We start from the raw sequence: 26,443 nt of genomic DNA, 5'->3' as shown, positions 1-26,443 counted from the left end.
TATTGTTCTTCAGGTCCTGGACCTCTCTGGTCAGGTCGTCCAGTCTGTTATTAGTTGACTCCGCCAGTATTGTTCTTCAGGTCCTGGACCTCTCTGGTCAGGTCGTCCAGTCTGTTATTAGTTGACTCCGCCAGTATTGTTCTTCGGGTCCTGGACCTCTCTGGTCAGGTCGTCCAGTCTTTTATTAGTTGACTCCACTAGTATTTGACAAAACACCTGAAGCTATTTTCTTGTTGTAGGGGCTGGAAGCTAGAGTGAGCTTTGATTGGTCAATATCGTTGCAAAATCAGAGTATTTGCATAAAGTTCAGCATGTCCCAACTTTTGTCCCGCTCTGTTTACGCTCCCTCGCCCAGGGATCGCCCAATGGTCCCTCCTCCCTCTTCACTTCCCTCCATTGAAAATGAATGGTGCTCTGTTTCATCGCACCCAACATGTTATGTGGAAATGTAAGGGTTCTGTCTCACACTGATGTTGTTCGGGCAGACCAGGCCAGACAGGCAGGGCAGACCAGGCAGGGCAGACCAGGCAGGGCAGACCAGGCAGGGCAGACCAGGCAGGGCAGACCAGGCAGGGCAGACCAGGCAGGGCAGACCAGGCAGGGCAGACCAGGCAGGGCAGACCAGGCAGGGCAGACCAGGCAGGGCAGACCAGGCAGGGCAGACCAGGCAGGGCAGACCAGGCAGGGCAGACCAGGCAGGGCAGACCAGGCAGGGCAGACCAGGCAGGGCAGACAGACCAGGCCAGACCAGGCAGGGCAGACAGACCAGGCCAGACCAGGCAGGGCAGACAGACCAGGCCAGACAGACCAGGCCAGGCAGACCAGGGCAGACAGGCAGACCAGGGCAGACAGGCAGACCAGGGCAGACCAGGGCAGACAGGCAGACCAGGGCAGACCAGGGCAGACAGGCAGACCAGGGCAGACCAGGGCAGACAGGCAGACCAGGGCAGACCAGGGCAGACAGGGCAGACCAGGGCAGACAGGCAGGGCAGACCAGGCCAGACAGGCAGGGCAGACCAGGGCAGACAGGCAGACCAGGGCAGACCAGGGCAGACAGGCAGACCAGGGCAGACCAGGGCAGACAGGCAGACCAGGGCAGACCAGGGCAGACAGGCAGACCAGGGCAGACAGGCAGACCAGGGCAGACAGGCAGACCAGGGCAGACCGGCAGACAGGCCAGACCAGGCCAGACAGGCAGGGCAGACCAGGCCAGACAGGCAGGGCAGACCAGGCCAGACAGGCAGGGCAGACCAGGCCAGACAGGCAGGGCAGACCAGGCCAGACAGGCAGGGCATACCAGGCCAGACAGGCAGGGCAGACCAGGCCAGACAGGCAGGGCATACCAGGCCAGACAGGCAGGGCATACCAGGCCAGACAGGCAGGGCATACCAGGCCAGACAGGCAGGGCATACCAGGCCAGACAGGCAGGGCATACCAGGCCAGACAGGCAGACCATACCAGGCCAGGGCAGGCAGACCATACCAGGGCAGGGCAGACCGGGCCAGACAGGCAGGGCAGACCGGGCCAGACAGGCAGGGAAGACCGGGCCAGACAGGCAGGGCAGACCGGGCCAGACAGGCAGGGCAGACCGGGCCAGACAGGCAGGGCAGACCGGGCCAGACAGGCAGGGCAGACCGGGCCAGACAGGCAGGGCAGACCGGGCCAGGCAGGCAGGGCAGACCGGGCCAGGCAGGGCAGGGCAGACCGGGCCAGGCAGGGCAGGGCAGACCGGGCCAGACAGGCAGGGCAGGGCAGACCGGGCCAGACAGGCAGGGCAGGGCAGGCCGGGCAGACCAGGCCGGGCAGGGCAGGCCGGGCAGACCAGGCCGGGCAGGGCAGGCCGGGCAGACCAGGCCGGGCAGGGCAGGCCGGGCAGGGCAGGCCGGGCAGGGCAGGCCGGGCAGGGCAGGCCGGGCAGGGCAGGCCGGGCAGACCAGGCCGGGCAGGGCAGGCCGGGCAGGCCGGGCAGGCCAGGCCGGGCAGGGCAGACCGGGCCGGCCAGACCGGGCAGGGCAGGGCAGACCAGGCCAGGCAGTGTAGACCAGACCAGGCAGGGCAGACCGGGCCGGCCAGACAGGCAGGGCAGACCGGGCCGGCCAGACAGGCAGGGCAGGGCAGACCAGGCCAGGCAGTGTAGACCAGACCAGGCAGGGCAGACCGGGCCGGCCAGACAGGCAGGGCAGACCGGGCCGGCCAGACAGGCAGGGCAGACCGGGCCGGCCAGAAAGGCAGGGCAGACCAGGCAGGGCAGACCAGGCCAGGCAGTGTAGACCAGGCAGGGCAGACCGGGCCGGCCAGACAGGCAGGGCAGACCGGGCCGGCCAGGCAGGGCAGACCGGGCCGGCCAGACAGGCAGGGCAGACCGGGCCGGCCAGACAGGCAGGGCAGACCAGGCAGGGCAGACCAGGCCAGGCAGTGTAGACCAGACCAGGCAGGGCAGACCAGGCCGGCCAGACAGGCAGGGAAGACCAGCCGGCCAGACAGGCAGGGCAGACCAGGCCGGCCAGACAGGCAGGGCAGACCAGGCCGGCCAGACAGGCAGGGCAGACCAGGCCGGCCAGACAGGCAGGGCAGACCAGGCCGGCCAGACAGGCAGGGCAGACCAGGCCGGCCAGACAGGCAGGGCAGACCAGGCCGGCCAGACAGGCAGGGCAGACCAGGCCGGCCAGACAGGCAGGGCAGACCAGGCCGGCCAGACAGGCAGGGCAGACCAGGCCGGCCAGACAGGCAGGGCAGACCAGACCAGGCAGGGCAGACCAGGCCGGCCAGACAGGCCGGCCAGACAGGCAGGGCAGACCAGGCCGGCCAGACAGGCAGGGCAGACCAGGCCGGCCAGACAGGCAGGGCAGACCAGGCCGGCCAGACAGGCAGGGCAGACCAGGCCGGCCAGACAGGCAGGGCAGACCAGGCCGGCCAGACAGGCAGGGCAGACCAGGCCGGCCAGACAGGCAGGGCAGACCAGGCAGGGCAGACCAGGCCGGCCAGACAGGCAGGGCAGACCAGGCCGGCCAGACAGGCAGGGCAGACCAGGCCGGCCAGACAGGCAGGGCAGACCAGGCCGGCCAGACAGGCAGGGCAGACCAGGCCGGCCAGACAGGCCGGGCAGACCAGACCGGCCAGACCAGACCAGGCAGGGCAGACCAGACCAGGCAGGGCAGACCAGACCAGGCAGGGCAGACCAGACCAGGCAGGGCAGACCAGACCAGGCAGGGCAGACCAGACCAGGCAGGGCAGACCAGGCAGGGCAGACCAGACCAGGCAGGGCAGGGCAGGGCAGACCAGACCGGGCAGGGCAGACCAGACCAGGCAGGGCAGACCAGACCAGGCAGGGCAGACCAGACCAGACCAGGCAGGGCAGACCAGACCAGGCAGGGCAGGGCAGACCAGGCAGGGCAGGGCAGACCAGGCAGGGCAGACCAGACCAGGCAGGGCAGACCAGACCAGACCAGGCAGGGCAGACCAGACCAGGCAGGGCAGACCAGACCAGACCAGGCAGGGCAGACCAGACCAGACCAGGCAGGGCAGACCAGACCAGACCAGGCAGGGCAGACCAGACCAGACCAGGCAGGGCAGACCAGACCAGGCAGGGCAGACCAGACCAGGCAGGGCAGACCAGACCAGGCAGGGCAGACCAGACCAGGCAGGGCAGACCAGACCAGACCAGACCAGGCAGGGCAGACCAGACCAGACCAGGCAGGGCAGACCAGACCAGACCAGGCAGGGCAGACCAGACCAGGCAGGGCAGGGCAGACCAGACCAGACCAGACCAGGCAGACCAGACCAGACCAGACCAGGCAGGGCAGACCAGACCAGACCAGGCAGGGCAGACCAGACCAGACCAGGCAGGGCAGACCAGACCAGACCAGGCAGGGCAGACCAGACCAGACCAGGCAGGGCAGACCAGACCAGACCAGGCAGGGCAGACCAGACCAGACCAGGCAGGGCAGACCAGACCAGGCAGGGCAGACCAGACCAGGCAGGGCAGACCAGACCGGGCAGGGTAGACCAGACCGGGCAGGGTAGACCAGACCGGGCAGGGTAGACCAGACCGGGCAGGGTAGACCAGACCGGGCAGGGTAGACCAGACCGGGCAGGGTAGACCAGACCGGGCAGGGTAGACCAGACCGGGCAGGGTAGACCAGACCGGGCAGGGTAGACCAGACCGGGCAGGGTAGACCAGACCGGGCATGGTAGACCAGACCGGGCAGGGTAGACCGGGCAGGGCAGACCGGGCAGGGCAGACCGGGCAGGGCAGACCGGGCAGGGCAGACCGGGCAGGGCAGACCCGGCAGGGCAGACCGGGCAGGGCAGACCGGGCAGGGCAGACCGGGCAGGGCAGACCGGGCAGGGCAGACCGGGCAGGGCAGACCGGGCAGGGCAGACCGGGCAGGGCAAACCGGGCAGGGCAAACCGGGCAGGGCAGACAGGCAGGGCAGACCGGGCAGGGCAGACCGGGCAGGGCAGACCAGGCAGGGCAGACCGGGCAGGGCAAACCGGGCAGGGCAGACAGGCAGGGCAAACCGGGCAGGGCAGACCGGGCCGGCCAGACAGGCAGGGCAGACCGGGACGGCCAGACAGGCAGGGCAGACCGGGCCGGCCAGACAGGCAGGGCAGACCGGGCCGGCCAGACAGGCAGGGCAGACCGGGCCGGCCAGACAGGCAGGGCAGACCGGGCCGGCCAGACAGGCAGGGCAGACCGGGCCGGCCAGACAGGCAGGGCAGACCGGGCCGGCCAGACAGGCAGGGCAGACCGGGCCGGCCAGACAGGCAGGGCAGACCGGGCCGGCCAGACAGGCAGGGCAGACCGGGCCGGCCAGACAGGCAGGGCAGACCGGGCCGGCCAGACAGGCAGGGCAGACCGGGCCGGCCAGACAGGCAGGGCAGACCGGGCCGGCCAGACAGGCAGGGCAGACCGGGCCGGCCAGACAGGCAGGGCAGACCGGCCAGACAGGCAGGGCAGACAGGCAGGGCAGACCGGGCAGACAGGCAGGGCAGACCGGGCAGACAGGCAGGGCAGACCAGACCAGGCAGGGCAGACCAGACCAGGCAGGGCAGGGCAGACCAGGGCAGGGCAGACCAGACCAGGCAGACCAGACCAGGCAGACCAGACCAGGCAGGGCAGACCAGGCAGGGCAGACCAGGCAGGGCAGACCAGGCAGGGCAGACCAGGCAGGGCAGACCAGACCAGGCAGGCAGGGCAGACCAGACCAGACCAGACCAGACCAGGCAGGGCAGACCAGACCAGGCAGGGCAGACCAGGCAGGGCAGACCAGACCAGACCAGGCAGGGCAGACCAGACCAGACCAGACCAGGCAGGGCAGACCAGACCAGACCAGGCAGGGCAGACCAGACCAGACCAGACCAGGCAGGGCAGACCAGACCAGACCAGGCAGGGCAGACCAGACCAGACCAGGCAGGGCAGACCAGACCAGACCAGGCAGGGCAGACCAGACCAGGCAGGCAGGGCAGACCAGACCAGGCAGGCAGGGCAGACCAGACCAGACCAGGCAGGCAGGGCAGACCAGACCAGGCAGGCAGGGCAGACCAGACCAGGCAGGCAGGGCAGACCAGGCCAGACAGGCAGGGCAGACCAGGCCAGACAGGCAGGGCAGACCAGGCAGACCAGACCAGACAGGCAGGACTGTGTTGTGCCTGAGCCTCCAGGCAAGGAAGAAGAGGGGGAAGGGAGGAACAGCAAGGGGGAAGAAGATTAATGAGCTCGAGGGCAATGTAATAAAAGCGGCATGCCTGTGGCCCGGAGCTCGAGCCACAGACGAGTTTCTTTCCTATGATGGAGAAGCCAAGTTTTTCTCTCTTGCTCTCTCCCTCTCCTCTCTCTCTCTCACTGACTGACTGACTTGGGTAAATAGGTACCTCTCACTACCAGCAATTTCACCATCCTCACTTAACGGTGATAACGCAGGTTATGTGTTTGTATGTTTGGTGTTTGAGCAATAAATAGCCTATTCAAAGTGACCTTAAGTTTGTTTTGGAAGGCAATTTGAATATTAGCCAGCCGGCAGAATGGCGGGAGCTAAGGGCAAGGAGGGTGTACGAGTGAAAACGAGTATGTGGAGAATGTGATTGAATGGCTGGGGCCCCACAATGTAAGTTGGCTACCCCCTTGGGTGGGTGGGGAATGCGAGAGGGCTATAGATTGGGGGACTACTTTGGGTGGAGGGGGAGTGTGTGTGTGTTGCAGTAGCAGAGGGATCACACCCTCTCCCCACCTTTCTGCCCTTCGTCTCCCTTCTCGCTCTTTCTCAGCGTGACGTGTTGTTGGTGCTATTGAAAACTCAAGCCTTTAAGTCAGTCATTAACTCGAGCACACCACTGCCACCACACCAGGAAACACCCCTATTATGACATGTCACTGTATATGTATGTGTGCAAATGATTCTGCCCATGTGTTTTCTCTCCAGGAGATGACCTGTTAGTGATGCGGGGACCCAGAGAAATCTGGATTTAAGTGAAGGGAACCACATCACACAAAGCATGGTACGTCATCGTCTATATCATGTATATTACAGTTTTATAACACTGTTTATAACAAGGTTAAAGGCCCCGGACAGTCAATGTGTTTTCCTGTGTTTTGTATCTGTAAATTGCACAGCAGCTGATGAAACTAACACTGTTAGTTACATCTCCCTCAAATTAGGCTCCTCCAATGAAGTTCGTCACTCAGACCATTCCCAGACAGACCTAGCTAAATTCTTGCTTGGGAAATATTTTTTAGCTTTTTTGTTCCATTTAAAAATAAATATTGCAGCAGTGGAAGCTCCTCAGAGGAGGAAGGGGAGGACCCTTCTCATTGAAATTAATAAAAGTGAAAATAGTAAAACATTAAAGTTATCCTTTTCAGATAGGACTACACTAAATATATTAACAGGTCACCAAGTAATTGATTGAAACAAACTGTTTTGCAATCAGTCTACAGTAGCCTCAACAGCACTCTGTAGGGAGGCACCATGGTGTAGCCTCAACAGCACTCTGTAGGGAGGCACCATGGTGTAGCCTCAACAGCACTCTGTAGGGAGGCACCATGGTGTAGCCTCAACAGCACTCTGTAGGGAGGCACCATGGTGTAGCCTCAACAGCACTCTGTAGGGAGGCACCACGGTGTAGCCGAAGGACAGCACTCTGTAGGGAGGCACCACGGTGTAGCCTCAACAGCACTCTGTAGGGAGGCACCACGGTGTAGCCGAAGGACAGCACTCTGTAGGGAGGCACCACGGTGTAGCCTCAACAGCACTCTGTAGGGAGGCACCACGGTGTAGCCGAAGGACAGCACTCTGTAGGGAGGCACCACGGTGTAGCCTCAACAGCACTCTGTAGGGAGGCACCACGGTGTAGCCGAAGGACAGCACTCTGTAGGGAGGCACCACGGTGTAGCCGAAGGACAGCACTCTGTAGGGAGGCACCACGGTGTAGCCGAAGGACAGCACTCTGTAGGGAGGCACCACGGTGTAGCCTCAACAGCACTCTGTAGGGAGGCACCACGGTGTAGCCGAAGGACAGCACTCTGTAGGGAGGCACCACGGTGTAGCCTCAACAGCACTCTGTAGGGAGGCACCACGGTGTAGCCGAAGGACAGCACTCTGTAGGGAGGCACCACGGTGTAGCCGAAGGACAGCACTCTGTAGGGAGGCACCACGGTGTAGCCGAAGGACAGCACTCTGTAGGGAGGCACCACGGTGTAGCCTCAACAGCACTCTGTAGGGAGGCACCACGGTGTAGCCGAAGGACAGCACTCTGTAGGGAGGCACCACGGTGTAGCCGAAGGACAGCACTCTGTAGGGAGGCACCACGGTGTAGCCTCAACAGCACTCTGTAGGAAGGCACCACGGTGTAGCCGAAGGACAGCACTCTGTAGGGAGGCACCACGGTGTAGCCGAAGGACAGCACTCTGTAGGTAGGCACCACGGTGTAGCCGAAGGACAGCACTCTGTAGGGAGGCACCACGGTGTAGCCGAAGGACAGCACTCTGTAGGGGGGCACCACGGTGTAGCCGAAGGACAGCACTCTGTAGGGAGGCACCATGGTGTAGCCGAAGGACAGCTAGTTTCCATCCTCCTTTCTTCTTTTGTTCCCCTCACCTTTATTTAACCAGGTAGGCCAGTTGAGAACAAGTTCTCATTTGCAATTGTGACCTGGCCAAGATAAAGCATAGCAATTCGACACATACAACAACACAGAGTTACACATGGAATAAACTAAACATACAGTCAATAATACAGTAGGGGAGGAAAAGTATATATAGAGTGAGTGCAAATGAGGTGAGTTAAGGCAGTAAATAGGCCATGGTGGCGAAGTAATTACAATACAGCAATTAAACACTGCAATGGTAGATGTGCAGAAGATGAATGTGCAAGTAGAGATACTGGGGTGCAAAGGAGAAAAAAAAATACAGTATGGGGATGAGGTAGATGGGCTGTTTACAGATGGGCTATGTACAGGTGCAGTCATCTGTGAGCTGCTTTGACAGCTGGTGCTTAAAGCTAGTGCGGGAGATATATTTTTGCAGTTCGCTCCTCTATGTACATTGACTTCAATACAAAACCTAGGAGGCTCATGGTTTTCACCCCCTTCCATAGACTTACACAGTAATTATGACAACTTCCAGAGGATGTTCTCCAACCTATCAGAGCTCTTGCAGCATGAACTGGCATGTTGTCCACCCAATCAAAGGATCAGAGAATGAATCTAGTATTGAAAGCATGAGCTACAGCTAGTTAGGACTGCAGTGCATAACATTTACATTTACATTTAAGTCATTTAGCAGACGCTCTTATCCAGATCGACTTACAAATTGGTGCATTCACCTTATGATATCCAGTGGAACAACCACTTTACAATAGTGCGTCTAAATCTTTTAATGGGGGGGGGGGGGTTAGAAGGATTACTTTATCCTATCCTAGGTATTCCTTAAAGAGGTGGGGTTTCAGGTGTCTCCGGAAGGTGGTGATTGAGTCCGCTGACCTGGCGTCGTGAGGGAGTTTGTTCCACCATTGGGGTGCCAGAGCAGCGAACAGTTTTGACTGGGCTGAGCGGGAACTGTACTTCCTCAGAGGTAGGGAGGCGAGCAGGCCAGAGGTGGATGAACGCAGTGCCCTTGTTTGGGTGTAGGGCCTGATCAGAGCCTGAAGGTACGGAGGTGCCGTTCCCCTCACAGCTCCGTAGGCAAGCACCATGGTCTTGTAGCGGATGCGAGCTTCAACTGGAAGCCAGTGGAGAGAGCGGAGGAGCGGGGTGACGTGAGAGAACTTGGGAAGGTTGAACACCAGACGGGCTGCGGCGTTCTGGATGAGTTGTAGGGGTTTAATGGCACATGCAGGGAGCCCAGCCAACAGCGAGTTGCAGTAATCCAGGCGGGAGATGACAAGTGCCTGGATTAGGACCTGCGCCGCTTCCTGTGTGAGGCAGGGTCGTAATCTGCGAATGTTGTAGAGCATGAACCTACAGGAACGGGTCACCGCCTTGATGTTAGTTGAGAACGACAGGGTGTTGTCCAGGATCACGCCAAGGTTCTTAGCACTCTGGGAAGAGGACACAATGGAGTTGTCAACAGGGATGGCGAGATCATGGAATGGGCAGTCCTTCCCCGGGAGGAAGAGCAGCTCCGTCTTGCCGAGGTTCAGCTTGAGGTGGTGATCCGTCATCCACACTGATATGTCTGCCAGACATGCAGAGATGCAATTCGCCACCTGGTTATCAGAAGGGGGAAAGGAGAAGATTAATTGTGTGTCGTCTGCATAGCAATGATAGCAGAGACCATGTGAGGATATGACAGAGCCAAGTGACTTGGTGTATAGCGAGAATAGGAGAGGGCCTAGAACAGAGCCCTGGCGGACACCAGTGGTGAGAGCACGTGGTGCGGAGACAGATTCTCGCCACGCCACCTGGTAGGAGCGACCTGTCAGGTAGGACGCAATCCAAGCGTGGGCCGCGTCGGAGATGCCCAACTCGGAGAGGGTGGAGAGGAGGATCTGATGGTTCACAGTATCAAAGGCAGTCGATAGGTCTAGAAGGATGAGAGCAGAGGAGAGAGAGTTAGCTTTCACAGTGCGGAGCACCTCCGTGACACAGAGAAGAGCAGTCTCAGTTGAATGACTAGTCTTGAAACCTGACTGATTTGGATCAAGAAGGTCATTCTAAGAGAAATAGCAGGAGAGCTGGCCAAGGACGGCACGTTCAAGAGTTTTGGAGAGAAAAGAAGGGATACTGGTCTGTAGTTGTTGACATCGGAGGGATCGAGTGTAGGTTTTTTCAGAAGGGGTGCAACTCTCGCTCTCTTGAAGACGGAAGGGACGTAGCCAGCGGTCAAGGATGAGTTGATGAGCGAGGTGAGGTAAGGGAGAAGGTCTCCGGAAATGGTCTGGAGAAGAGAGGAGGGGATAGGGTCAAGCGGGCAGGTTGTTGGGCGGCCGGCCGTCACAAGACGCAAGATTTCATCTGGAGAGAGAGGGGAGAAAGAGGTCAAAGCACACGGTAGGGCAGTGTGAGCAGAACCAGCGGTGTCGTTTGACTTAGCAAACGAGGATCGGATGTCGTCGACCTTCTTTTCAAAATGGTTGACGAAGTCATCCGCAGGGAGGGGGGGGGGGAGGATTCAGGAGGGAGGAGAAGGTGGCAAAGAGCTTCCTAGGGTGAGAGGCTTGGAATTTAGAGTGGTAGAAAGTGGCTTTAGCAGCAGAGACAGAAGAGGAAAATGTAGAGAGGAGGGAGTGAAAGGATGCCAGGTCCGCGGGGAGGTGAATTTTCCTCCATTTTCGCTCGGCTGCCCGGAGCCCTGTCCTGTGAGCTCGCAATGAGTTGTCGAGCCACGGAGCAGGAGGGGAGGACCGAGCCGGCCTGGAGGATAGGGGACATAGAGAGTCAAAGAATGCAGAAAGGGAGGAGAGGAGGGTTGAGGAGGCAGAATCAGGAGATAGGTTGGAGAAGGTTTGAGCAGAGGGAAGGGATGATAGGATGGAAGAGGAGAGAGTAGCGGGGGAGAGAGAGCGAAGGTTGGGACGGCGCGATACCATCCGAGTAGGGGCAGAGTGGGAAGTGTTGGATGAGAGCGAGAGGAAAAAGGATACAAGGTAGTGGTCGGAGACTTGGAGGGGAGTTGCAATGAGATTAGTGGAAGAACAGCATCTAGTAAAGATGAGGTCAAGCGTATTGCCTGCCTTGGGAGTAGGGGGGAGGGTGAGGTCAAAAGAGGAGAGGAGTGGAAAGAAGGAGGCAGATAGGAATGAGTCAAAGGTAGACGTGGGGAGGTTAAAGTCACCCAGAACTGTGAGAGGTGAGCCATCCTCAGGAAAGGAACTTAAGGCGTCAAGCTCATTGATGAACTCTCCAAGGGAACCTGGAGGGCGATAAATGATGAGGATGTTAAGCTTGAAAGGGCTGGTAACTGTGACAGCATGGAATTCAAAGGAGGCGATAGACAGATGGGTCAGGGGAGAAAGAGAGAATGTCCACTTGGGAGAGATGAGGATCCCAGTGCCACCACCCCGCTGACCAGAAGCTCTCGGGGTGTGCGAGAACACGTGGGCAGACGAAGAGAGAGCAGTAGGAGTAGCAGTGTTATCTGTGGTAATCCATGTTTCCGCCAGTGCCAAGAAGTCGAGGGACTGGAGGGAAGCATAGGCTGAGATGAACTCTGCCTTGTTGGCCGCAGATCGGCAGTTCCAGAGGCTGCCGGAGACCTGGAACTCCACGTGGGTCGTGCGCGCTGGGACCACCAGGTTAGAGTGGCAGCGGCCACGCGGTGTGAAGCGTTTGTATGGTCTGTGCAGAGAGGAGAGAACAGGGATAGACAGACACATAGTTGACAGGCTACAGAAGAGGCTACGCTAATGCAAAGGAGATTGGAATGACAAGTGGACTACACGTCTCGAATGTTCAGAAAGTTAAGCTTACGTTGAAAAAATCTTATTGACTAAAATGATTAAAATGATACAGTAATGCTGGCTGGTGAAGTAGGCTAGCTAGCAGTGGCTGCGTTGTTGACTTTGTTTGAAAGTGTAGCTGGCTAGGTAACCTCGATAACTGGCTAGGTAACCTCGATAACCTCGATAATTACTCTAAACTACACAATTATCTTAGATACAAAGACAGCAAAGACAACTATGTAGCTAGCTAACACTACACTAATCAAATCGTTCCGTTGTAATGTATTAGTTTCTACAGTGCTGCTATTCGGTAGACGTTGGCTAGCTGGCTAGCTAGCAGTGTTGACTACGTTAGAAGGACGAAAATAGCTGGCTAGCTAACCTTGATAATTACTCTAAACTACACAATTATCTTTGATACAAAGATGGCTATGTAGCTAGCTAAGAAAAATTGCTCAGATCAAACAAATCAAACCGTTGTACTGTAATGAAATGTAATGAAATGTAATATTACCTGTGGAGCGAAGTGAAGTGCGACTACTCGCTCCAACCCGGAAGCTTCTCGGAAGCATAACAAGTAGTGATAAGTTGACTCAAAGAGAGACAATAGTTGAACAGTTTTGAATACATTTATTTAAAAATTAAGGAGATGCGAGAGAGAGCTATATTTAGTTGTATTTTTTTACTTTCACTTTTACACTACATTACCAAAAGACACCTGCTCGTCAAACATCTCATTCCAAAATCATGGGCATTATTATGGAGTTGGTCACACCTTTGCTGCAATAACAGCCTCCACTCTTCTGGGAAGGCTTTCCACTAGATGTTGGAACAATGCTGCGGGGACTTGCTTCCATTCAGCCACAAACATTAGTGAGGTCGGGCACTGATGTTGGGCGATTAGGCCTGGCTCACAGTCAGCGTTCCAATTCATTCCAAAGGTGTTTGATGGGTTGAGGTCAGGGCTTTGTGCAGACCATTCAAATTCTTCCACACCGATCTCGACAAACCATTTCTGTGTGGACCTTGCTTTGTGCATGGGGGCATTGTCATGCTGAAACAGGAAAGCGGCTTCCCCAAACTGTTGCCACAAAGTTGGAAGCACAGAATCGTCTAGAATGTCATTGTATTCTGTAGTGTGAAGATTTTCCTTTACTGGAACTTTGGGGTCTAGCCCGAACAATGGAAAAACACCCCAGACCATTATTCCTCCCCCAAACTTTACAGTTGGCACTAGAGGTTGACCGATTAATCGGCATGGCCGATTTTAAGTAGGGCCGATTTCGAGTTTTCATAACAATCGATAATCTGCATTTTTGGATGCCCGATTATGGCCGATTTACATTGCAATCCATGAGCAAACTGCGTGGCAGGCTTGACCACCTGTTAGGCGAGTGCAGCAAGGAGCCAAGGTAAGTTGCTAGCTAGCATTTAAACTTATCTTATAAAAAACAATCTTCACAATCACTAGTTAACTACACATAGTTGATATTACTAGGTTAACTAGCTTGTCCTGCGTTGCATATAATCACTGCGGTGCATGTTAATTTATCATTGAATCACAGCCTACGTCAACTTCGCCAAACTGGTGATGATTTAACAAAAGCGCATTGCCGAAAAAGCACCATCTTTGCACAAATGTACCTAACCATAAACAACAATGTCTTTCTTAGTCAATACACAGAAGAATATATTTTTAAACCTGCATATTTAGTTAAAAGAAATTCATGTTAACAGGCAATATTAACTATGGCAAATGTGTCACTAACTATGGCAGAGTCAGGGTATTTGCAACAGTTTGGACCGCCTGGCTCGTGAACTAATTTGACATAATTTTACATAATTATGACATAACAGGTTGTGCAATGTAACAGCAATATTTAGACTTAGGGTTGCCACACGTTCGATAAAATACGGAACGGTTCAGTATTTCACCGAAAGAAACAACGTTTTGTTTTTGAAATTATAGTTTCCGGATTTGACCATATTAATGACCAAAGGCTCGTATTTCTGTTATTATAATTAAGTCTATGATTTGATAGAGCAGTCTGACTGAGCGATGGTAGGCAGCAGCAGGCTCGTAAGCATTCATTCAAACTTTACTGCGTTTGCCAGCAGCTCTTAGCAATGCTTGATCACAGCTCTGTTTATGACTTCAAGCCTATCAACTCCCGAGATTAGGCTGGCAATACTAAAGTGCCTATAAGAACACCCAATAGTCAAAGGTATATGAAATACAAATGGTATAGGTAGAAATAGTTGACGCATCAAAATTCCTATAATAACTACAACCTAAAACTTCTTAACTGGGAATATTAACGAACTGGGAATATTGAACCACCAGCTTTCATATGTTCTGATCAAGGAACTTAAACTTTAGCTTTTTTACACTTTTACTTTCTTCTCCAACGCTGTTTTTTGCATTATTTAAACCAAATTGAGCGTGTTTCATTTTTTATTTGAGACTAAATAGATTTTATTTATGTATTATATTAAGTTCAAATAAAAGTGTATTGTTCATTCACTGCTCAAAAAAATAAAGGGAACACTTAAACACAATGTAACTCCAAGTCAATCACACTTCTGTGAAATCAAACTGTCCACTTAGGAAGCATCACTGATTGAAAATAAATTTCACATGCTGTTGTGCAAATGGAATAGACGACAGGTGGAAATTATAGGCAAGTAGCAAGACACCCCCAATAAAGGAGTGGTTCTGCAGGTGGTTCACAGACCACTTCTCAGTTCCTATGCTTCCTGGCTGATGTTTTGGTCACTTTTGAATGCTGGCGGTGCTTTCACTCTAGTGTTAGCATGAGACGGAGTCTACAACCCACACAAGTGGCTTAGGTAGTGCAGCTCATCCAGGATGGCACATCAATGCGAGCTGTGGCGGCGCACAGGAGGAGCACTGCCAGAGCCCTGCAAAATGACCTCCAGCAGGCCACAAATGTGCATGTGTCTGCTCAAACGGTCAAACTGACTCCATGAGGGTGGTATGAGGGCCCAACGTCCACAGGTGGGGGTTGTGCTTACAGCCCAACACCCTGCAGGACGTTTGGCATTTGCCAGAGAACACCAAGATTGGCAAATTCGCCACTGGCGCCCTGTGCTCTTCACAGATGAAAGCAGGTTCACACTGAGCACATGTGACAGAGTCTGGAGACGCCATGGAGAACGTTCTGCTGCCTGCAACATCCTCCAGCATGACCGGTTTGGCAGTGGGTCAGTCATGGTGTGGGGTTGCATTTCTTTGGGGGGTCGCACAGCCCTCCATGTGCTCGCCAGAGGTAGCCTGACTGCCATTAGGTACCGAGATGAGATCCTCAGACCCTTTGTGAGACCATATGCTGGTGCGGTTGGCCCTGGGTTCCTCCTAATGCAAGACAATGCTAGACCTCATGTGGCTGGAGTGTGTCAGCAGTTCCTGCAAGAGGAAGGCATTGATGCTATGGACTGGCCCGCCCGTTCCCCAGACCTGAATCCAATTGAGCACATCTGGGACATCATGTCTCGCTCCATCCACCAACGCCACGTTGCACCACAGACTGTCCAGGAGTTGGCGGATGCTTTAGTCCAGGTCTGGGAGGAGATCCCTCAGGAGACCATCCGCCACCTCATCAGGAGCATGCCCAGGCGTTGTAGGGAGGTCATACAGGCACGTGGAGGCCACACACACTACTGAGCCTCATTTTGACTTGTTTTAAGGACATTACATCAAAGTTGGATCAGCCTGTAGTGTGGTTTTCCACTTTTAATTTTAAGTGTGACTCCAAATCCAGACCTCCATGGGTTGATAAATTTGATTTCCATTGATAATTTGTGTGATTTTGTTGTCAGCACATTCAACTATGTAAAGAGAAAAGTATTTAAAAAGAATATTTCATTCATTCAGATCTAGAATGTGTTATTTTAGTGTTCCCTTTATTTTTTTGAGCAGTGTATATATTTGTTATCGGCCGATTAATCGGTATCTGCTTTTTTTTGGTCCTCCATTAATCGGTACCGGCGTTGAAAAATCATAATCGGTCGACCTCTAGTTGGCACTATGCATTCGTGCAGGTAGTGTTATCCTGGCATCCGCCAAACCCAGATTCCTCTGTTGGACTGCCAGATGGTGAAGCGTGACTCATCACTCCAGAGAATTTGTTTCCACTGCTCCATAGTCCAATGGCGGCAAGCTTTACACCACTCTAGCTGACACTGCTCGGCCATGGAAACCAATTTCATGAAGCTCCTGACTGTCATTTTGCTGACGTTGCTTCCAGAAGCAGTTTGGAACTCGGTGGGGAGTGTTGCAACCATGAACAGATTATTTTTTATATGCTACAAGGTTTCTCCACTCGGAGGTACTGTTCTGTGAGCTTGTGTGGCCTACCACTTCGCGGCTGAGCCGTTGTTAATCATAGATGTTTCCACTTCACAATAACAGCACTAGCTCTAGCAGGGCAGATATTTGACAAACTGACTTGTTGGAAAGGAGGAATCCTATGACGGTGCCACGTTGAAAGTCACTGAGTTCTTCAGTAAGGCCATTCCACTGCACATGCTTTCTATGGAGATTGTATGGATGTGTGCTCGATTTTATACACCTGTCATTAATGGGTGTGGCAGAAATATTCAAATCCAGTAATTTGAAGGGGTGTCCACATACTTTTGTATATATGGTGTAGCTAGCGAATGCAGCTAGCTAGTTTAACCTACTCCAACACTCGGCTCAAACAGAGAGGGTTGCTATGCTGGCTATGGCTATCCAACACTGGAACTCTTCCAAGTCACGTTAAACGTTTGGATTAATAAATGTTTTGCGAGCGTGGCCCGCCTGTGTAACTGCTTGCTGACTGTACACTGTACTGCATGATTGTAGCGTGTTTACTAATGCAATAGTTCTAGTAGCTATGTTGACTATGACGTTACTAACGTTGTTAGCTAATATGTTGACAACGATGTAGGGTCTGTGTAGCGGTTATGATACTGTATGAAGGTTTGGTTTGGATTTCTTTTCTCTCGCCTGGTCAGACAGCTGATGTGTTGTACACTGAAGTCCACAAGCAAAGGGAAAAGATGAGAGGAGGAGAGCACGTAGATGCAAGAAGGAATTATACAACGATCGAAGGGATCATGCTGTCGATCAAAGGGATCATGTGGCTGCTATGAAGTGAACTATGTTTGCGTGTGATCAGGGGTGTATTCATTCCGCTGATTCTGTAAAAGAAAATCATAAACGGAAGCCAACAGAACGAAACAGGGATAAATAAACCTGAATTTGTCCAATAGAAACTCTTGTTTGTAACTGTTGGGTTATTAATTAAATCCTAGATCAACTAGATGCAGGCAAGAGTGTGTAAGGCGATATTGAATGTGTCACTGTCTGTCACCTCAATTACTCACATTTTTCGCTCGACCTGTGCACCTACGTTGTAAATTTTAATTCATATTAAACATCACTGACCGCCGCTGTATTACAGGAAGGTACTTCATTGTTACCCCGAAATGATCTCATATTGAGATAAAAACGGCTTCATTGGGCCTTTTAAGAGATGTAAACCATATCCTCATACCTAACTCAAGTGAAGACATAACCTGTGTGTATAAGGCTGTTTTTAAAACAATATTTATAACAGATTTTAACCTGTGTTATCCCCCTGTAGGTGGATGCCAGGTTAACCCCCCTGGCCGCCATGGGTCTGGACCGCAATGCTCTTATGCGGGATGGCCTCCGCCTGCACGGCGGCGTGATCTACCCAGGGATCCAAGCGCTGTCGGCTGAGAAGCCCCGCGAAGTGACCAATACCCTTCCCCTGAGCTACGGCCGGGACGGCCTCCCGGACCTCCTCTATAAGCCTGATGTCTCCATGGACAGGAGCAAGCTTAGTAACGGCTACATGGGCCTGTACAAGAGCCCTCCACCAGGCCTCCAAAGGGGGCCAGAGGGCCTAGACAGGATAGGCGTGGGGCCTGGGGGGCAGAAGCCCTCAGAGCTGGGCCTGGGGGGTGCTGGTACAGGAGCAGGCGGGTACCTACGTCTGCCCTGGGGGCTGAGCCCGGGGCTGTACCCTGAAGCGGGCCTCTACCCCTTCATGGACACGTCAAAGTACGCCGCCCTCAGCATGTACAAGGCTCAGTTCCTCAGTCAGCCCAGCCCCTACCTGCCCCAGCACCTGGCCTACCAGTCCCTCTGTGCCTCCCAGGGGGGGAACATGAACCCTGCTGCTGCCTCGGCCACCGAGAGGCTCTACTTCATGCCCCCCTACCCCCCGTCCCCCATCTCCTCCCCCCTGGTGGGGTCTCCCATGAGGATCCCAGTGGTGTCTGTGGCCTCCACGTCCATGGTACATTGTCAGGAGAAGGGGCTGAGTGTCGGGTCTCGCATCCACCACGAGGGCTCTCCGTTTGTGCAGCAGCTTCACCAGCCTCCCCCTCCACCCCAGCACCTTCAGCCCCCCCACACAGACCGAGACAGACCCCCCAGCAGGAGCAGTAAGCCCACTAGACCCACCTCAAACAAAGGAGCCAGCAACAGCAGTGGTAGTATTAGTGGTGGTGGTGTTAATAATAGCCTTCCCATTGATTCCTCCCCTCGTGCCTCTACTCGCCTCCCCCAGCCTGCTCCTCCCCTGCCTCCCACTCTCAGCGACAGCACCTTAGACCTACAGGGGCCAGTCCCTCGAATAGGGCCACCATCTTCCTCCTCTTCCCAGTCGATGCCTCACCCATTCTATGTGAGCAGCATTGCTCAAGAGCACCCCTCCCCCGCCCGGCCCAGCCCCCACAAACACACACCCAGGGATGGGGCGTCAGAGCACAGGGCTGGGGGGTGTGAAAGGAAACCCAATCAGTCCCCTTCTAAACCGTCCTCTGAGCGGAAAACCCCACCAAACAAGACTACCAAAGACCCAGCAGACCCAAAGCCTCTGGATCTCTCTGGAAGGCTGCTGGAGTTTGACCTGCCTCCCAACAGCTTCCCCATCAAGATGGAAGCTCTGGGGTCTTTGGGGCCTCGGTACGGACATCCCCCAAGCCGGGAGCTCCCGAAGAAGACCCTCTCACCCTCCTCCCACCCCTCCCACTCAGTGGTCAGCAGCACTTTCTCCAAGGCCCCAGACAGGCCAGAGATGATCAGCACTTTGCACTCCTCCTGGGTGGTGCCCACCTCTACACCCATCTCCACCATTGGGTCCACCCAAACACACCCCCACCCCCCAGCCCTATCCCCCAGGCCCAGCCCAGCCCCCCAAGGGAAACGCTCATCTCCTTCAGTCATCAAACACAAGGTTATAGAGAGAGTCCTGCCCCAGTCCCAGCAAAACAGCCCATCCTGCCTCAGGGTTGGAGAGCCACATACTACCCCAATACCTTCCAATCACAAGCCTGCCTCCACGATGCCCCCATCCTCCAAACCCAATGGTGATTGGCCCAATCACAGCCCCAGCCAATCAGAAGGTTCCCCCATGGTCGGCCATCATAGGAGCTCCACAGAGAAGCCTCTTAAAGCCCCCAAGAGGGCTGAGACGTCCCAGGAGGTGTCTCCCTATACTAAACGTCCCTGTCTGGAGAATACCAACGGGCACCCGCCCAGCCACCTTTACCTAGCTCACAGCATGGCCTACGCCAACCGATACCTGCACTACTCTGTACCCGACAGCATGGCCCTCCATTCTCTCCCTCTGCCAGGGAAGGGCCCAGCCTATCCTCACCCCGTCCTGCTGGGCAGTAGCAGCCTGTATCCCTCCCACCTGGCAGCCAAACAGCCCTTACCCTATCACAGCCATGCTGGGGAGTACCTCACCTTCAACTCCCAGGAGATGACCCACCCTCTGATGCATGCACATCCAGACTCCAAAGCCCTGGAGCAGGCAGATCAGGGGCCCAAGTGCCGGGGCCATGGTCAGGACAAACCTAGGGGTCTCACAGAGGATTGTGGTGGGTCCCGCAGGGGTCGAAGTGGTGTGGAAACAGGAGAGGGGTTCCACGTGAAGCCCAAAAGAGAGGACGGGGAGCAGGGAGGGAGCCAGCCCAGACCCACTTCCTCCTCCAGCCTCAGTACCCCCTCCAAAGACCGTATCGTCTGCATTGACCTCGTCCACTCCGACACAGATGGAGAATCCACTCTGACCACCAACAAGCCGCAAGTCTCTGTCACCATTCCCATCGCCAGGGGCAACCAACACAAGTGTTGCCATGGCAATGAAAACATTAGGGAAGTGGAACGGGAGCCAAAACACCAACTGCATTACCACCACCCCCACCATATTCATCACTACCCCAGCCCAAGCTCCACCATGACAACTATCCACACAGACAGACAACCAGAGACCCTCTGTGTGAGACCCAAGCCCCTCCAGGAGACGTGCTGTCCAAGTGTGGCCTCTAGCCCACCTCAGGGCTCCCCAAAGCTGGTTAATTGGGCAGAGGAGAGTCCTGTGGACCAGAGCCCTTCCTCAGACCCAGGGGAACAGGACCAGAGCCCTTCCTCAGACCCAGGGGAACAGGACCAGAGCACCCTGCGCTGTGCCCGAACGTCTGGTGACCGCAAGTCTGGCGACCGCACGCCTGGTGAACGCACGTCTGGAGTCCGCACAACTGGGGATTGTGACCGCAAGTCTGGCGACCACTTGTCTAGAGATGGCACGTTTTCTTGCGACTTCACGTCTGGAGAGGAGAGAGAAGAGATGGACAGACAAACCTCCTCCCACCCCATCCATCGCTACATGGACCTGGGGAAGGAGAGGGACAGTGAAAGAGAGAGCGTTGGAGACACAGAGGAGTCACATGGAGAAGGGGATGAGGACGAAGAGGGTGGGCGAAGAGGCTCACGGAGGACCAGCCTGACCAAGAGGATCGCTAGCTCCTCGGGCTATGTGGGCGACCGCATCAAATGTGTCACGACCGAGCTGTACGCAGACTCTAGCAAGCTGAGCCGGGAACAGCGCGCCCTGCAGGTGAGTTGAGAGAAATGCGGACGTAGTTGGGCTGGGGGATGTGATGGTAGCCTGACACTTCATCTGAGGTCATTTACACTTTATATGGTACGTTACCATGTCACCTGTGCAGGAATCAAAGCTACAACAATGGTCAATTCTGCCACTTATTTTAGCGGCCCATAGACTGTCCTATTATTCAGGCAATATATGACTTCATATAGGATGTGTCTTAGAATCAGTCTATGGATCAGATACCTGCTCCCCATAGCTGAACTTGCAGGGTGAGGGTTAGTTCAGGGTTATAGGCTTATACCAGCCCTTTACGGTTGCCTCTGAGATTGAGAGGACATTTGAAGCATGACAGTTGACAGTCAGTGAGTTAGTACAAGGCCAGTTCAAAGATTAACCTAGGCCTGTGAGTTGTCTAGGCAACATTGGTTAGGTTGTTTGCGTGCTCTGTGTATCTAGCTTGGGAGAAATAGAGTGAGGGGAGAGATAGTGAAATACAAAGGCAGGTTCCAAAAGCATGTGTTGCTGTCTGCTGAGCGGTAGGGCTTCACATTGTGACCGGGCAGCCTCATGGTTCCGGCTGTGCTTAACCCCAAGGTGAGCCAGAGGGGCTGGAGGGTGATGGATGGGGTTCCCCCTGGCCTTATCCAAGGTCACACATCCCTTCCCCCAAGGCTATTAGTGCCTGGCTCCTCACACACACTGAACACATTAAGACACGCACACACCAGGGTTTCCGTTAGCCGGTAATAGCCAGTTGTGTCCCCCAAAAATAAAATTGAAAAGCCGATTAAATAGAATTGGTGCCCGCCAATTGTCTGGGAGAAGAGGAATAAATCCCATTGTAAAATAAGGCTTTTTAGCCTCGTCATTGATGCAAATGCCAGTCGATGGAAATACATTTGGCTGGTCATGCTTATCGGTCTATTTTAATTTGCATAACTTTGTGGAATTAATTTGGTGTGTGTACTGTATATTCGTTATGTATCTTATTTAGCATACAGATACAGAGCCTTAGAGTGGGACATCTGTCAGACAGAGCTGCTGCTGCAGCACGTTGTGGTGCTTTCAAGACAACTGTGAATTCTGAAAAATACCAAGTCAAATCATGACGTATCACATCCGGCTGTGATTGGGAGTCCCACAGGGCGGCGCACAATTGGCCCAGTGTCGTCCGCGTTTGGCCGGTGTAGGCCGTCATTGTGAATAAGAATTTATTCTTAACTGACTTGCCTAGTTAAATAAAGGTTACATAAAAATGACCTCAGTGATCTTCAGGTCGGAAAGTCGGAGCTCTAGAAAGAGGACTAAGTTCCTGAGTTGGATGACCGTTCAAAACTATTTCCCCCTTTTGGAGCTGGTTTGTTTTCCCAGTTGTCTTGAACGCACTGAAGTCGGAAGTTGGAGATTTCCCAGTTTTGTACGCTGCATCAAATGTCAAACGGAAGGCAGGCTCCACCAGCGCGTCACACACCACTTTACAAAGAGCTGGAGGAAGTATACATTTTGAAAACAAATAGCCTACTTAATTGTTTGAAACCTGAAGGTTTTACTGCATATTATGAGGCTTGTCTTACCTTGCTTCAAAGTACTATTCTTATTAATCTCTGTCACATGAAACCTCTTGCATGTGCACTGCCCTTTTGAAAACAGTGTTTTCCCGCTAAAATTATTATGGAACAAACATTCGCGATTAGCCAACTGCCTTGAGTGCCCTGCTGTGGTTTTAATGTGAAGAAATCGCCTGATCGTTTAGCTTAAAATGTTCAACTTTCTGATCTTTGCTATGTAGCCTAGGCCTCCTGGTTGTATGAATTTGGTATCTATCATCCCACAACTGTCCCAGAGTCTGTTTGGAACAGGCCATTTCTTCCTCCACAAGCTGACCAATAGAATAGGTAGCCTAATTTTTTCTACTATAGTAGATTGACATAAATTAGTGATTTTGCTGTTTGTTACTTGTCTTGTTGGCTGTTATTCTAACATGTTCAAAGTGCACATTTGGTAAGAAGGGCCACACATAGTTGCATCCTGGACTGGCATGTTCTGTTAATATGAATGACCATATTGTAAATGTGCTGTCATTCTGAGCACTGTGGGTGGACGCCCTAATCAGGTTACCCACCCAAAGCACATGGGTCCGGTACATTTCTCAAATGTCCAGTAAATTAAAATGTTGCCGGTCAAATGTCCGGCGCCACATTTTCCTAACGGGAACCCCTCCCACAAAAATAAAATACATTGGGTGGAGGGTGTTACCTTTCACTTTGAAAAAGACATGTTTTTCCAGTTCAGAAAACAAGGGTTTTGTAGTTATTTGTTTGACTGTATGTGTGTGTGTGCTTGGTGGGTCTGTGGCTGCTAGATGTTTGTGTATAACAGGGATACTCCAATCCTCCAGGTCTGCACTACTGCTGGGTTTCCTTTCTCCTGATAGTTAATAGATTGGTTGGTTGATTGATTGACTGATGTTACTGATTGGTCAATCCTTGATTAAAGGGGAAGAAGAAAAAGCAGCAGTGCTGCAGACACTGAGGCCCAGAGTTGAGAAGGGGGGGGGGGGGGGGTGTAAAGATATGTGGAGAAAGACATGTTAACATACAATACCTACATGCAATGATAGACAGATATACTGACTAAAATGATAGACAGATATACTGACTAAAATGATAGACAGATATACTGACTAAAATGATAGACAGATATACTGACTAAAATGATGGACAGATATACTGACTAAAATGATGGACAGATATACTGACTAAAATGATGGACAGATATACTGACTAAAATGATGGACAGATATACTGAAATTATAAAAAATAATATGAAATTATGAAAATGATGGACAGAGTATGAAAAGGACAGAATATGCAATGGAGAGATATATTGAGCCCCCTCCCCCGTTCTAATTGCTTAGATGGAAGTCATATCACGAGAGGGGGATAATATAAGTCGACCTGCAGCTATCTGGGAGGTCAGTTCTTTACATTTCTTTATCTCACTCTACCCCTCAGACAGGCTTTCTCTCATTCTGCCCTTTCTTTCTGCTTCCTTTTCTCTGCACTCCACACACTTTCTTTCTGTCTTTTTTTCACTTGCTCTGCATTGCTTCTTCCTTTTTCTACGTTTTTCTCTCCCTATATCTCTTTTTCTCTCTTCCCCCTTTCTCTCTCCCCTCTTTCTCTCTCCCCTCTTTCTCTCTCCCCTCTTTCTCTCTCCCCTCTTTCTCTCTCCCCTCTTTTTCTCTCCCCTCTTTTTCTCTCCCCTCTTTTTCTCTCCCCTCTTTTTCTCTCCCCTCTTTTTCTCTCCCCTCTTTTTCTCTCCCCTCTTTCTCTGTTCCCCCCCTCTTTCTCTGTTCCCCCCCTCTTTCTCTGTCCCCCCCCTCTTTCTCTCCCTCTTTCTCCCTCTTTCTCTCTCTCCCCCCTCTTTCTCTGTGAGCCTCAGGGCTAGCTGTATGTGTTTTCTAGCTGTGTTCATGTTTCAGGAAGGGAGATGACAGGAACTAGGACTCACTGTGGCTGACTGCACTAGTCTAACCTAACTGTGTCTGGATGTGCCATGCTTGTCCGTTTATCTCTGTCTCTTTGTCCTGTCCTGTTTTGGCCTCCTTTTAATGACACTGTGATTTCCTGATGCGATGTCTGCTTCTGTAACCGTTCAGTCCAGATTGAGGTTTAGAGAGGTGTGTGTGTGTGCGGCGCGGGCTAGAAGGTTAGTGGGTTTCATGGCTGCTTTCTATGTGTGTGGGTCTGTGTGTTTAGCGGGCGATGATGCGGTTCTCGGAGCTGGAGCTGAAAGAGAAGGAGTGCGGGGGTGTGTGTGTGTCTGTGTCGGCAGCGGTAGCAGAACGGGAGTTGGCAGACGGCCAGCGGAGAGAGAGAGAGTGGGAACACTGCCAACACACCGCCAGGCAGGGAGAGAGGGAGGGTGAGTAACCCAATGCACACACACACACACACACACACACACACACACACACACACACACACACACACACACACAGCTAGGCAGGGTTTGGTCATAATACATACACACACAGTGAGAGAGAGCGAGACGTGGGGTGAATCTTATTTTCAATGGGCGTTTTCTGCTTATCTGTGTAGAACGAGGATAAAGAGGGAGGGGAGGAAGAGATCCAGTGAGTGAGTGGGGGAGGGGAGGAGGGAGAGAGAATTACAGAGAGATGGAGCAGGAGTAAAGTTAGTGAAAGTGGATGAGAGAGAGGAATAGTGTCAAAAGGATTGAGAGAGAGGGAAAGGGTGGGTGGGTGGGGGGGGGGGGGGGTACTTGTGCTGGCGGAGAGCCCAGCTGTGTAGTGGAGCGAGGCCTGAACTGACGTGGGAGACTAATTATGAGAGTGAGAGAGGAGGAGGCTGAGAGAGAGTCATGCTCTGTGCGGCAGGGTCATGCCAGGGTCATGCCAGGGGGAGGAGAGGGGGAGAGATGGGAGTGTTTTTGTCCTAAAACAACCTTTTTCCTCGCTTTCTCTTGTGCGCTCTCTCTACCTCTGTTTCTCATAGTAGAAGGGTCAGTATGAACTCTTTACACCATCCACTGACATCTGATTCAAAACTCTTTACCCCATCCACTGACATCTGATTCAAACTCTTTACCCCATCCACTGACATCTGATTCAAACTCTTTACCCCATCCACTGACATCTGATTCAAAACTCTTTACCCCATCCACTGACATCTGATTCAAAACTCTTTACCCCATCCACTGACATCTGATTCAAAACTCTTTACCCCATCCACTGACATCTGATTCAAAACTCTTTACCCCATCCACTGACATCTGATTCAAAACTCTTTACCCCATCCACTGACATCTGATTCAAAACTCTTTACCCCATCCACTGACATCTGATTCAAAACTCTTTACCCCATCCACTGACATCTGATTCAAAACTCTTTACCCCATCCACTGACATCTGATTCAAAACTCTTTACCCCATCCACTGACATCTGATTCAAAACTCTTTACCCCATCCACTGACATCTGATTCAAAACTCTTTACCCCATCCACTGACATCTGATTCAAAACTCTTTACCCCATCCACTGACATCTGATTCAAAACTCTTTACCCCATCCACTGACATCTGATTCAAAACTCTTTACCCCATCCACTGACATCTGATTCAGAACTCTTTACCCCATCCACTGACATCTGATTCAGAACTCTTTACCCCATCCACTGACATCTGATTCAGAACTCTTTACCCCATCCACTGACATCTGATTCAAAACTCTTTACCCCATCCACTGACATCTGATTCAGAACTCTTTACCCCATCCACTGACATCTGATTCAGAACTCTTTACCCCATCAAAGTTTTACAGTATGTCTTTGGATGTCTAACAGCCCTTGTCTCGCTTTCTCTCTCTCCCATCACCCCCCCCTTCTCCGTTGCTTCTTTCTCCTTCGCTTCCTCCCCTTTCCTCCTCTCTGTCTTCCTCCCTGGTCTAGGTGGAAGAAAAGTCTATGGGAACAACAGAGTCCCAGTCCTCCAGAGGTGTGGTGGCCAAAGGGAGAGCCTGTCCCCAGGGCAGGAAGCCTGGGAGGGGGCTAGAGATGGTGACAGAGTGGGAGAGGGTGGACGACGTTCACCTCCCATCCTGGCACT

General features: G+C 53.3%; 1 protein-coding gene across 1 annotated transcript in view; it reads left to right on the top strand.

Moving 5' to 3' along the window:
• LOC129820769 (BCL-6 corepressor-like) overlaps positions 1–26,443 on the top strand; it is a gene marked incomplete in the record, with an annotated part of 93,162 nt that overhangs the window by 22,832 nt on the left and 43,887 nt on the right. Inside the window, 5 exon segments of the mRNA XM_055877721.1 lie at positions 6,423–6,498; positions 17,531–20,821; positions 23,733–23,789; positions 24,577–24,742; positions 26,287–26,443. Of these exon segments, the coding sequence (XP_055733696.1) occupies positions 6,496–6,498; positions 17,531–20,821; positions 23,733–23,789; positions 24,577–24,742; positions 26,287–26,443 (3,674 nt within the window).

The sequence above is a fragment of the Salvelinus fontinalis genome, chromosome 23, assembly GCF_029448725.1.
Source record: "Salvelinus fontinalis isolate EN_2023a chromosome 23, ASM2944872v1, whole genome shotgun sequence".
In the NCBI taxonomy this organism is placed as follows: Eukaryota; Metazoa; Chordata; class Actinopteri; order Salmoniformes; family Salmonidae; genus Salvelinus; species Salvelinus fontinalis.
The sequence above is the reverse complement of the archived record's forward strand: the minus strand, read 5'-3'. Positions and strand labels throughout refer to the sequence as shown.